Below are 12,965 nucleotides of genomic sequence, written 5' to 3'. Positions count from 1 at the left end.
AGCTAGATTTCATCATGAACATTTAAACGACTGTACATCTATCTTTTATTGCCTCTTTGAAGCGAGCTTCGTTGCCGTCTGTATTTCAAAATTGGTATGGAAAATCCGACAATATTCCGTCATAATTTTATTTCTTTGAATTATTTAGGTAAAAAGATTGATAAAGCTTAATTATTTTAGATTTTTTTTACAAGTTAGTAATACATTTTTTATCAACATTTTCAACTCTGAAATGGAGAATTTCAACTACGTGTATACTTTTGAATCCCTTTTGTCACTCCAAGAATTTTTTTCATGACTTGAAAAAAATAGCTTGCCAAAGTTGAGAGCCTTTGTAATAAGAATATCGAAATTAGAATGTGACACTCTAAAATTATTAGACACTTTTAAGTCAAAATTTAGAAATATTAGTCAGAGTTTTGACAAGCTGACGATAATTTTGCCTCTGTTATCTTTGTTATGATATAGATAAAAGACTTGAGAAGAGTTAGAACAACAGAGAATTTTTTCGAAGTTTTGACGTTGTTAGCAAGGTATTCCAAAGTGGTATATCATCAAAATCTATTGTTTCATTTTATGCTTTTAACGAGGCGGCAACGAAGCTAGCTGTGTTATCTTTAAAAAGACAAAGGAGACGGATGTCCATCATTGTTGAGATACGCAGTTTTTTATAAGAGCCAGTAATCTTTCATTGAGGCTGGGCCGCTCTTGTGTTTTCGTGATTCTTTGGGTCAAAAATTTTTAAAATGATCTCTATATGCCTAACCAATTATTCATTAAAAGAGGCTTCGGTGGTACACATTTTTATAAGAACATCCAAAATGTGTGAAGCCTTCGGATGTTTCTAACTTTTTGAGTTTCAAGCCTAAAAATGTTCTTAACATGTTCTAATATTTTGGCCATGGAAGCTTTATGTTCTCATTTTATAGTTTGTTCTTATTTAAAAAACGTGTACGTATTATTTTAACATTATTTATTCTGAAATCCGACGCTGGGATTGAACCTAATTTGTTCTTAGGTTTCAAAAAACAACCATATCAAAAGAGAACGTCAATCGTAAGCATAAACATTAGAACCCAGTCGCTCTCACAAAATTGTTGATGTGTTACGATATTAGAAAATAACATATTCCTCACCTGTGACCACTATTGAGTTTCCAGTGACGGTACTAGTAATGCCAAAACATCTTTCATTCATAGCTGGGTGGATGTAATTGATGCGATAAAAGCCTGCATCAGGAATACGCCAATGTTCAGGTAAGCGTGATTTTGGATGTTTGTCTTCTTCAGTGGCGCAAGATGATTTCTGAAATCATTCAAATTGACGAAATTGAGTATACTCTTTGGCTAACAAGAGCAAATAAAAAAATTTGATGCTTGAAAATGACAACATACCATTAGAATATAAGACCAAATCCGAGTCTGCAATAGCTGTATTCAAAACAAATTAAGGGCAAAAGAGTTAAAAATGCTCTGTAGACAAATTTGTGAAAGTGAAAACAGTGAAGTAACTAACTATTATCGTCCCTTTCTACGGTGGCCCCTTGCCAAAATTTTAACTTGCCTCGAAATTTCAAAATTTTAAAATTCGATGTTCCTTCTGATGGTTGGGTCCAAACGACATATAAAGGCTTAAAACGTTCAACAAAATTTAATCCATCGTACACCTTTTTCTTTTGCTTTAGGTTTTACACCAGGGTTATCTGACTGCGCTAAATTTGATGCTTTTCTCACTATTTAAAGTTTTCTTATGTTATCATATGCTAACAGACCTCATTATATCGAGAAAAAAGGGTGAAAAGTTAGCGAATTTGCATTTGAAATGTGAAATTTTGGTCTTTTTCACGGGTCCCCTTAACGCTGGCCCTTCATCCACCGTTCGAATCAAAAGCACAAAAGCACCGTTGGAATTAAAGTAACAAAATCAACTCAATTATTTTTAAAATCACATCATTTTAAAGGAATTTGTAGTTAAGTTTTAAAGCAGTAAAAGGCTAAAGGAAATCTCTGGGCAGGGTAAGCAACCTGTAATTAATTTTAATTTTTTAATTTTAAGTTCATGAAAACTGTAATTAATACTTTATTATCTCAAATTGGTTTATGAGAGTGTAACTAAGTGTCTGGGTCAGAGTATTTAAGATGCCTTGGAGTTTTTACAAGATACTTCACTAATTGGTCATTTAAAGTGATAGAGATGACGCGTTCTTTAGAAAAAGTAATAAGATTCTTTTATTACATCTTAACGACCAACCAAATCAAATAAGAGCTTGTAAAAACTCCATCTTGTCCCGAGTATTTAGATGACGAGTACTTTTATCAACCCTCCCAAAGGTCTTATCATTTCAAAAGAATTTTGTGAGAGAGCTAGTAAGTAGGAATTATCCTTCAGAAAGAAATTTTATGCTGATTAATCTTTAAAATAAAAGGGCGTTTTCAAGTAAGAATGTTGGAATCTAAAAAAATCTTTGTAATTGGATTTTAAATGAATTTCAAAAGAATTTTGTGAGAGCTAGTAAAGGAATTATTTTTCAGAAAGTTTCTAATGCTAATTACTCTGTAAAATCAATGGGCGTTGGAATCTAAAAAATCCTTTGATTTTCATTAATTGGATTTTAAAAGTGAGATTCGTGAGGTTGGTATGTCACGAGAATTAAAAGGTGGGGAGAATGAGGGACACAATTTTCTTTCTGCAGATAAGAGAATTCATATATCGTAGTAATTTTCCCTTTGATATGGCCATAATAATAATCTGTACTCTCTTACTAAAGGTGCATGGTGATAAATTGAACTTAACAAGCCAATATTTCAAAGTGATTCAAAAAAGGCAAATCAAACATAGAATTTATATCATCTAAAAATATTAAATCTATTTAAGTTTATCTATGAAATCACTACCGAAAGCCCATCCGGACGTCGAAAAACGGCAAGATTTTCATAATTGGGAATGAACATTTGATTAAAAAATATTTTCGACAATCTTTTAAAGTTTTTTCAAGAGCGTTTCAAGTGAAGTTGATGTGAATACAAATATAATTACGAGATCTAAAAAGATGCGGGAGAAGTTTTTTCTTTAACCTAAGCAGAAAAGGACATTTAGTCCTGAAAAATAACCATATCAATTTTTACTGATTTTCTTAAAAGTAAATTAAGATTGCAAAGATAAATAACATCCTGGCATGCAGGTTTTATTTTACCCGAAGAAACAAGTCTACCACTAGAATTTCGACATCTACCGGATGACCCACGAAAAAGTTCAGACGTTTCCCGACGTCTTGAGGCCAAACAAATGTCCCAAAGTGCTTGGAGTTTTGATATTTAGAAAGTAGATATCCTAACTTAAAATTTGAGCCATCACTTTTTTAATTTCACCGACTTGTTCTCTACTTATAAGCCTTTAAAGTCAAAATTCACTTTTCGAAAAGTGTAAAAAACACGTAAAAAAGAGGTATTAAACTCATGCAATCAATTAGAAAATCACTTACAAATTGACTTATTTAACGAGTTTTATGACATTAATAATTAATAAAAACACCTTTGAAAGTAATTTTTGTTTAAAACAAGACTAGTTTTTATAAAAATTGGCGCTTTCATCGATTTTTTTCAAAAACTGTATATCAAAAACGTTTAAAAATACGAAATTTGATACCCCTTTTTTACACTTTCCGTAAAGTGAATTTTGACTTTAAAAGCTCATAAGCAGAGAACGAATTGGTCAAATTTAAAAAGTGATAGCTCAAATTTTAAGTTAGGATATCTACTTTCTAAATATCAAAACTCCAAGCACTTTGGGACATTTGTTCGGCCTCAAGACGTCGGGAAACGTCTGAACTTTTTCGTGGGTCACCCGGTATATTTATCTTGTTGATATGATGCTTTTATTCATCAATCGAGTGCTTAACCAACCGAAAGCGTGATATGATAGTTGAAGCAGTGAAATTATTTAATGACATCTACATTCATAAATAAAAATGAAACTTTTGGTTCTAAAACTCTGGAATTTCATTCGAAAATTTGATTTCGTGGGTTAAAAGAAAATTCTGAGAGATTTAAGAAAGAATATTTCCTGTTCCACAAACCTTTATGCAAAGTGAAGTTTCTGAAACTATCGCATGTATAGTTAACATCAAATAATCTGCGGCACTTTGACAATTGGTTTCCTCAACCAAAACTTTTAAATCGTCTGTAATTCCATCTGATAGTAAAAATGGTTTGATAAAAAGGTTTCTTTTTGGCGGAGGGGGATCAACGTCCATCTGATTGGTTGCTTGAACCTCGGCTCTTTTTTGATTGGCTACTGATGCAAGATTTGCATTTTGATTGGCTGGAATCGAGGATGCAGTCGATCGTTCATTGGATGCTTGAGAGGACGAAGAACACTGATTGGCTGATGTTGAAAATGCTACATTTTGATTGGAAGATGAAGTATTGTGCAATTTCTGATTGGATGATTCGCCAAGCATGCTGAGCAGTTCAACAGCATCGTTTAACGTTTGAGCTCCAAAGTTCTGCGTCACTTTTGTGATGTTTACCTGTAATGAAATACGAGTGTTAAAACCTAAAGATTTTCTATACAAATTTCAAAAAGTAAAACTAAAATACAAATTTTACGTTATTGCCAACCAAAATTGGGTTTTATCTGAAGGGGTTTTTTTAAACGAAGACATGTTGTTGAAAATAATTTTGAATTCAAATAATACAAACAGGCTACATACTTAATGGACCTACCTAAAGGCTAACGTAATTAGCAAGACAATAGCAAAAATGGCAAAGTGACAAATCAGAAAAAATACCAAGCCAATCGCGAGAAATGCTCACTTTCCCAAAAATGACAAAAGAGAATTTCCCCAAATAAGAAAAACCAAGTGATACTTTTATGGACCTTCCTGGTTATCAAAACTAATCAATGAACATTGAAAAAAAAAAAACACGTAAGACAGAACTGGACAAAATACAAAAAAATGAAAGCATATCTATTGGGAGAAACTATCAACACTATTGAAAAAGACTTTTGAAAAAGAAATAAAAAAGCTATTAAACGCTTTTCTTTATTAAAACAATCCACTACCAGAAAAATGCACAGCTTAATAAATAAGGTTTCCAGAAAACTCAAACCATTGCGCTCTACCGTGACATTTTCTTCTTTTTGAAAAAATAATAATAAAAATAATAATTTGGCTAAAAACATTGATCTATGCTTATAAATAGTGATTCTTATAGATTCGTTTTTCAGCCAAAAAAAATAATTAGTGTTTCTAGAAAACTCAAACCATCGCGCGCTCTAAGGTGACATTTTCTTTGTTTAGATGGATATTCTTAACTTTTTTGGGAAAATCATCTTAAAATATTCTCAAAGCATTCTTAGGATAGGATCCTAATTCAGACTAGATTTAACATTTAGTACATACGTCTCAAGCATAAAATGATATTTTGTGAAAGGGGTGAGCCTTACTTGGGAATAATTGACAATTTATTATAATTGAACATGCTCTAAAAATGGCATTCTTAGCTTGAGTATCAAAATTCCATGATGTTGATATTCTTAGCATAATTCTTAATTTTTTGGCCATTTTCATCATGGACATTCTTATAAATGTTATTCTTATAAAAAAAGCGTGTATCCTTATAAATGGTGATTCTTATAGATAAAGATTTGTTTTTCAGCCAAAAAGTAATAAGTGTTTCTAGAAAACTCAAACCATTGCCCTCCACCGTGACATTTTCATCTTAAAAAAACTAATCGACCGCTGGAGGCGGTTTCTTTCATAGTGGTACGCTAATCTCGTTTTGCCTTGGCTCATTACTTTGTCTACCATTTACTTTCGGTTTTTTTAACTAGATTACCCAGGTGTTTCTCTTTTTTTTCCCTGAATGTCTTTTGTTCAGAATTGAATAATCGAGACATGAAAAATGACTATATTGTAATCTGTTTTCAATGAATAATCTAAAATGTACTGGAGATGACATGTAGGCGTTAATAATGTGCGCGCGCTCTTTCGCGAGCGTGATGCGTGATGGAAGGCGGTCGTTTCAGCGTGGTTTAGATCCACACTGTGACCTAGTCTATATATTAATAGTGGTAGTCTGTATGTCGTTTTGTCTTTCTTTCTTTCTGTCTGTGCTACTTTCGTTTTCGCACGCAATGTTTTTGTTCTTCCAAAAGATGACTTTTATTTTGTTCTTGCTCCACAAATTTGTTTAACGATATTCGCGCCATTTTATAAAGACTTTGTTTTGATTGATAGATTAGACTTTTTTCTTTTTTTTTCTTTCTTTCTTTTGTTTTATGTTTTCGAATGTAATTAACGACCTTATTTGATTTGAGACATTCGAATTCTTTTCAAAACAAAAGAAATCTTTTAAACAGAATCTGTTAAAGAAAAGAACAAATATAAAATAAAACACAAGAATCATAACAAGTTTGTTAGAACATCAGCAACATTAAAAATACATTCAAAAGGCGGTAAAAACTAAAATTCTTTCTTCGTAAAAAGGGACCTTTAAACATGTATGTCGATAATTATTTGCTGTAAATCTAAGTCATTGTTGAATTTGAAAATTTATTGAAGTTATGACGAAGTTATTTTATAAAAAGCAACATAAAATTGCGCTATCTATCACGCTTTTTTGTCTGCGTGTCCTAGCTGCCTTCCGGAGGGGACTTTGGTTGCAAGCTGACTTTTGGCCATGCCCCTCGGACCCTTAGCAGAATAAAGAGGAGAAGAAACAAGGGAAATTGTGTGAATTTTAATTCACTTTTTGGAACTAATTTGACCAAATTTCTATCTTTCTGGGGGCAAAAAGTTGAAATTTTCCTATTTTTCCTATTCTTAGTGCGAACGAAGTTTGATTTTCTGATTTTTCAAACTGCCATGTTTCAAAAAAGGCACCCTTAAGGCCGGCACATACCCATACCCATACCCTTCTCTTGCCTAAGTACCCCCCCCCCCGCGGGCTGCCTTTTTCGACCAATCGCGTGTCATGTCTATCATTTCACTCCGCTTATCTTGACATCAAAGTTTTCCTAAACATCAAGAACTACGGCAAATATAACGCGAGCGAAGCGAGAAAAAAAATTTAATTGCAGAGCCGTCTCGGACGTCGCTGGTCGCCGGTATGGTGTAATTTGGGAATGACGCCCTTTCTGTTTTCTGTTCTTTTTTGCCATAAAAATCTTTTTCAAAATATGGTTAAAAGATACGTCACCCGGGAGGGATAGAGTCAAACTTTGAAGAGAATTCTTCCCTTCCCTTTAATTTTGAGTTCATCGTGTTTAAGCCACCTTCCCAACATCTCAAAGGACTTTAAATGCGTTCAGCAAACAGCTAAACGGGGTGCGACGCCGGGTACCGGCTAGTAAAATAATAATATGGCTAAGAACATTGATGTATGCTAATTAATAGTGATTCTTATAGATAAAACATGCGTTTTTTGAGCCAACAATTTATTTTTGCAAAAATCTGCTTGAGCCATCTGTTACCTATGATGGTACCCCTACTTTCATGCAAAAAATCAGAAAAAATTAATGATCCTATTTTTCACAAAGTCCAAAAAACCCGTTTTCTAGCCGTTTTTTGGCCCAAATTTACCCCAAAATTTTTTTTTCCAAAATCGGGCTCCGTCACATTTTGGCCACCACCATTTTGCACCTTTGTACCAAAAATCAAAAGATTCCTATGATTCAATCCTGAGAAAAGTTGGTAACAGACGAACGAACGAACGGACGAACAAACACAGGTTAATTTATATGACCTCCACCCCACCGGGGTAGGTCCAAAAATTCAGGGAAAAACGGCTTCAGCCACTTTTTAGAGAACCTTGCCCTCTATCTTTCTCCCAAAAATCAGAAAAAAGTGAAGCAATTTTGCAAAAGTCCAAAAAACCCTATTTATAGACAGTTTTGGCGAAAATTTGCCCAAAAAAATCATTCTCGAAAACCAATTGGGCTCTTTTTGCAAAAGAAAAGCAGAAAATACTAGTGTTCCAATCCCGAGAAAATCTGGAAGCAGACGAACGAACGAACGAGCGAATTTTTTTATTTGTTTAGAGTCCGACTATAACTAAAGACCATAGGAGGCTCTAGATCACGCCGAACTTATCAGAGGAAGAGATTTGTGATTGTAATTGCTTTGTCGTTTATGAACGAGCATTGCACTCCTTCGCATGGCTCCGACTTACTTGCTCTATCTGTCTCAGATCCGCCAGACGATGGAAAATTGACAATTTTACAGTCTTCTACTTTGTGGGTCAAAATTTCAGGTTAATTTCTTAATTCATGATATGCACCACTAGAGAGTCTCCTGGGAACTTTTAAATTTTTTTTAAAATTTCCACCCAATACGTCACTTTTTCTATTGTTTAAGTGACGTATTGGGTGGAAATTTTTGTAAATTCTCAGAAGACTCTCTAAAGTTGCATATCATGAATTACTCATCTGTGAATAGATCAATTCGATCTTTTTTTACCTGTGAGAATCCCATCTGAAGCAATTGTTGATGAAGAGGATCAACTACACCACTAGCTGCCAGCGCTTCACTTTCTTCACCGAAGATGTGCAGCAAATCACCAGACACCAAACCCAGATCTGATAACATTGAGTTCTCTGCTATGCCTAATTCATCTTTGCCATTGAGAGAGAAATTCCAGATGCTGAAATTTTTAGAAAAAAGATGCACTTTTAAAATGAGAGCAGTGTTCCTCTTAAAAAAACTTTAAAGAACAGTATTGTATTCTTTCTTTTCTTATAATAGTAGGGGGCCAAGCCTGGGGTTCCGTGACATCTTTTCGCTACGACCTAACCAGGTATCATAAAATCAGGTATTTTCTTACCCCTTATTTTCCCTTGCAGTTTTGCCTATGGCGTCACTATTTTGGTCACAAAAAGTTTTCCCGGGCCTAATCCGCGTCCTCCCTCTCAAAAATATCTTGTAATATACCGTTCTTTGGAATAGACTAAAAATGGTTAGGTCGTAGAAAAGATGTCAGGGAACCTCAGGCTTGGCCCCCTACTATAATAAGAATTTTTATGGAAATGAGTCCAGATATTGGCCAAACCTAACACGAACTAAGAAAATTAAAGACTTCTAAAAAAATTCTGATGTTAGCCCATTTTTAAAGTCATAATAAAAATGAGCGAAATAAGAAAATAAAATGAAAACCAAGGCCGAGCCAAAACTTACCTGGTTCTTATAAAATAAAGCGTGTAATATGATTTTGTTAGAAAACCATCATTTAGCCGATTGTAATTGTCAATTTATAACCATTATCAGGCCAAATTCTAGTTAGGCAGGGCAGTGTCCGCCAGAGACCAAAAGGGCACTTTGCTGCTGTTCTAAAAATAGGCTGTTTTTTCCATTAATTTTCATAATTCAAGAGGGGGCAGCGCCCGATAACCGGACGCTAAAAAAAGGCACGAAAAATGGTCTGATTATAAAAGCTTCAAAGTAGAAAATAATCATTTACCTTGGCAAGTTTGGGAAAACATTTGATGCTATTTGATGTCTCAATTGTTGCAATGTTTCAGTAGTTTCAACATCAAGTGTTGATCTTTCATTTTTGTACTTCAGTCTTATCTTCATTGTTTTTTTATTGTTTTTTATGTTAATTCTCTTTTGAATGTTTTTGACTGAAAAAAATAAAGAAAATAGCAGTGACAGGGTGAAAAGGGTCTAAAATTTTCAAAATGATTTATTTTGTAGGCTAGAAGCTTTCCATAATTGAAAATTATTATATAGTTAAAAAAGTCCAGAAGAAACAAGAATCAGTAACATATTAAAGTATCATGTCCAATATCAATAAATTTTTTAGGTTTTAATCAAAAGTAAAAAAAACAGCACATGAAAATAAAAAAATACAAAAACGAAAAACAAAAAAAGTTTTTAAAGTAATAAAAAATATTAACAAAGTCATTCTAATATTTTAAATTCTAAAAATTTACAAAAATCCAAGTCATTTACAGATGACTTGGTCATTCCCAAAGAAATAATAAAGATAATTTTCCGTTCTCTTAAAGATCTCATCAAGTATTTACTGAAAGAATGTCAGTCATCTCGTCAACCAAAGAACGACAATACTTCCTCGAGTGCCAAAACAATAAGAAGCCCCATTTCCATGTCATGTAACCCCACACAGTGACAATGAACCAGCCGTTTACAACAACTCCTGTAAAAAAGCAATTGAAAATATTAAAACTCCTAGCTAAAGATATTATTTGATTTTAATGTAAACTAAAAATGCAAATGTTTCCCACGAAAAACAATACCATTTAATTTTAAACATTTTTATTTGCTGGCTGGAAAAGAAAGGCAGGAAAATGTTAGAAATTCTAAATTCTATGATAATCCTATGAATTATTTTCCTCAAAAAAGTCAAGAATATTGTGGTAAAAAATGTTCAAAGAGGAATTTAATTTCCCTTGAAAATCTTTTCCTCTTCAAAGTATGCAGCAATCTTTGAGCTTTATATAGACACTTGAAGCAGTTTCCTAATCCTGGCCAACCAAAACTTCTAATGAAAGTGGTACTCTAATGGTAGCACTACTCAATGTGTATATGAGCGCTATTATTTTTGATAAGCACCGTTGGACCGACGTAAGGCAAAGATTTTACTCTGCAATGGCTTCTTTGCAGGTACCACAGTACAGTAAAATAAACTCAATTCATGATATGCACCACTGGAGAGTCTTCTGAGAACTTTTAAGATTTTCCACCTAATACGTCACTTACACTAGGGGGGACATAATCAACACTTTTGCCAGGACAAGTTGATTTTGGACATTTTTTGGGTGCTGATTCCGAAAATCATACTCATTTTGGCTGAAAATCAATATTCAGCCTGCTACCCCTATGCACCAAGTTGGCCAGAATGCTTAAAAATGGGCATTTTTGTGTGGTGCTTGCATCTGCTGTTCTGAGTATGTCTTTGGATTATATTTGAGTTTTTTAGGTCAAATGGCATCCATAATGGTCATTGATGATATCATTAGTCTCAGATGAAATTTGCGGTCTGGTACTGGTACGCACTGGGTTAGCCAGAATACCAAAATTTGTTAAAATTGACCTACAGCATATTCTACGCCTTCTGCTCAATTTGGAACTTTTTTATTGAGGTTGCCATGTAGAAATCTATTCCAAAACATTGTTCCTGTAATATAAGATTTTATCCTTATGGGCCTTTCAGAATTATGCACCAGGTTGTCAGCAGCACTAAAACCGGAAAATTTTTAGGTTAAATTGTGATTTTAGGGCTTTAAGTGAAGCGAATAATAAATGTTATTTGAAGCCTTAGTTGTCAAAATTTTGATCAGTTTGTCACTAAATGTGGCACTTTGAACTGGCCAATTTCGAACCAGGTTAGCCCTTATACTAGAATCAAGTCATGTGGCTTGAACCACGTTGCATAGTTTAGTAAGTTTGCTTCTTTTTGCCTATAAATTTCTGATTAAAAATTTACAAGAAAGTTTAGATAAAATATATATTAAAGTCATAAGTAAGTCTTCATTTTGAACGAATTCAGTGGATTATCCAGACCAAGTTAGTCACAAAACTCACAGAAAGACTTTTTTTCAGCAAATAATCCAAAATTTATCATTCGAAAAAGAATCTTTTTAAAGAAACTTTTCCTTCCAATTTAAAATATTAAATATTTTCAGACATTCATATGCTCGTAATCGCAAGAACTGGTCAAACTCATTTGAGGCATTCAGGGATTTCTATGGGCAAATATGCATAAAATAAGCCTCGAAGTTGTTATGGTGACATTTCTATAGATACTTGCTTATTCTTATTTTATTACAAAAGCCAACTTGGTTTGAAATTGGCCAGTTCCAAATGTCACATTTAGTGAAAAACGTATCAAAATTTTGACAATTGAGTTCAAATAACATTTAGTATTCGCTTTACTTAAAACCCTAAAATCACAATTCGATTTTAGTGCTGTTGGCAACCCGGTGCATAATTCTGAAAGGCCCATTAGGATAAAATCTTACAGGAACAATGTTTTGGAATAGATTTCTACATGGCAACCTCAATAAAAAGTTCCAAATTGAGCAGAAGGCGTAGAATATGCTGTATTTCAATTTTATCAAATTTTGGTATTTTGGCTAACCCGGTGCGTACCAGTACCAGGCCCCAAATTTCATCTGAGACTAATGGCATCATCAATGACCTTTATGGATGCCATTTGACCAAAAAAACTCAAATATAATCCAAAGACAGACTCAGAACAGCAGATGCAAGCACCACACAAAAATGCCCATTTTTAAGTATTCTAGCCAACTTGGTGCATAGGGGTAGCAGGCTGAATATTGATTTTCAGCCAAAATGAGTATGATTTTCGGAATCAGCACCCAAAAAATGTTCTAAATCAACTTGTCCTGGTAGTAAATCGAAAAAAGGTCTATTATGTCCCCACCCCCTACTTACACACTAGAAAAAGTGACGTATTGGGTGGAATTTTCTTTGAAAATTCTTGGAAGACTCTCCCAGTGGTGCATATCATGAATAAAAGGACATAGCTTTATAGTCCATGTTGTATAAGGGTTATAGTGGTAGTAATTAATTAGAGTAAAAAGTACAAAACAAATACCTGACTCGTGTACCAATATGCCTTTGACCAAATATCCAATAAAAATACCTAAACCAAGGAAAGCACCAAAAATACCAACATATTTCAATCTCTGGAAAGTATGAGGTTGAATAGAATACGTGACATCACGGTACACGCAAACATGCATGACAAACGTGATCAGCGCAAACATTGCCGAAACTAATGCCCAGGCCCCAGAGTGAACATTATGGTACACAAACATAAAGCAGAAAAATGCAGCTAAACCAAGAACAACACCAATGATTGATGTGGTCAATTTGACATAGAGCCAGCAACCTTTTGGTCTGTAGTCTGAAGACATTATCTTCTTTTATTTAGTAATATTTTTTTAGTGTGTTTGACTGGAAATAAAAGTATATGAAT

General features: G+C 33.7%; 2 protein-coding genes across 4 annotated transcripts in view; both read right to left on the bottom strand.

The window, feature by feature from the left end:
- Window positions 1-9,619, bottom strand: part of LOC136823416 (F-box only protein 7-like) — a 36,355-nt gene extending 26,736 nt beyond the window's left edge. For all 3 annotated transcript variants that reach the window (XM_067079601.1, XM_067079602.1, XM_067079603.1), the window contains exons 1-4: window positions 9,459-9,619; window positions 8,462-8,645; window positions 4,076-4,528; window positions 1,137-1,305 (exon numbers count right to left, since the gene is read on the bottom strand). In XM_067079601.1, coding sequence (XP_066935702.1) covers window positions 1,137-1,305; window positions 4,076-4,528; window positions 8,462-8,645; window positions 9,459-9,574 — 922 coding nt within the window. In that variant the 5' untranslated portion in view covers window positions 9,575-9,619. The remainder of the gene's footprint in view (window positions 1-1,136; window positions 1,306-4,075; window positions 4,529-8,461; window positions 8,646-9,458) is intronic.
- A 347-nt stretch (window positions 9,620-9,966) lies between these two features.
- On the bottom strand, window positions 9,967-12,939 carry LOC136823409 (heme transporter hrg1-A-like). Its single transcript, XM_067079595.1, has 2 exons — window positions 12,582-12,939; window positions 9,967-10,157 (listed from the first exon to the last, which is right to left on the bottom strand). Exons 1-2 carry the CDS (start codon window positions 12,901-12,903, stop codon window positions 10,015-10,017), a joined length of 465 nt encoding a protein of 154 aa, XP_066935696.1. The 5' UTR covers window positions 12,904-12,939; the 3' UTR covers window positions 9,967-10,014.
- Between the last annotated feature and the right edge of the window lie 26 nt (window positions 12,940-12,965).

This window comes from Clytia hemisphaerica, unplaced genomic scaffold (assembly GCF_902728285.1).
Source record: "Clytia hemisphaerica strain Z4C2 unplaced genomic scaffold, Clytia hemisphaerica genome assembly, whole genome shotgun sequence".
Taxonomy (NCBI): domain Eukaryota; kingdom Metazoa; phylum Cnidaria; class Hydrozoa; order Leptothecata; family Clytiidae; genus Clytia; species Clytia hemisphaerica.
This window is presented reverse-complemented; position numbering and strand designations above follow the sequence as displayed.

Bases quoted from the DNA above. Each gene is read 5' to 3' on its own strand.
- LOC136823409 (XM_067079595.1), bottom strand. From the start codon at position 12,903: ATGTCTTCAGACTACAGACCAAAAGGTTGCTGGCTCTATGTCAAATTG. The intron at 10,158-12,581 runs GTATTTGTTTTG...GCTTTTTTACAG, and splicing joins CATATTGGTACACGAGTCAG to GAGTTGTTGTAAACGGCTGG.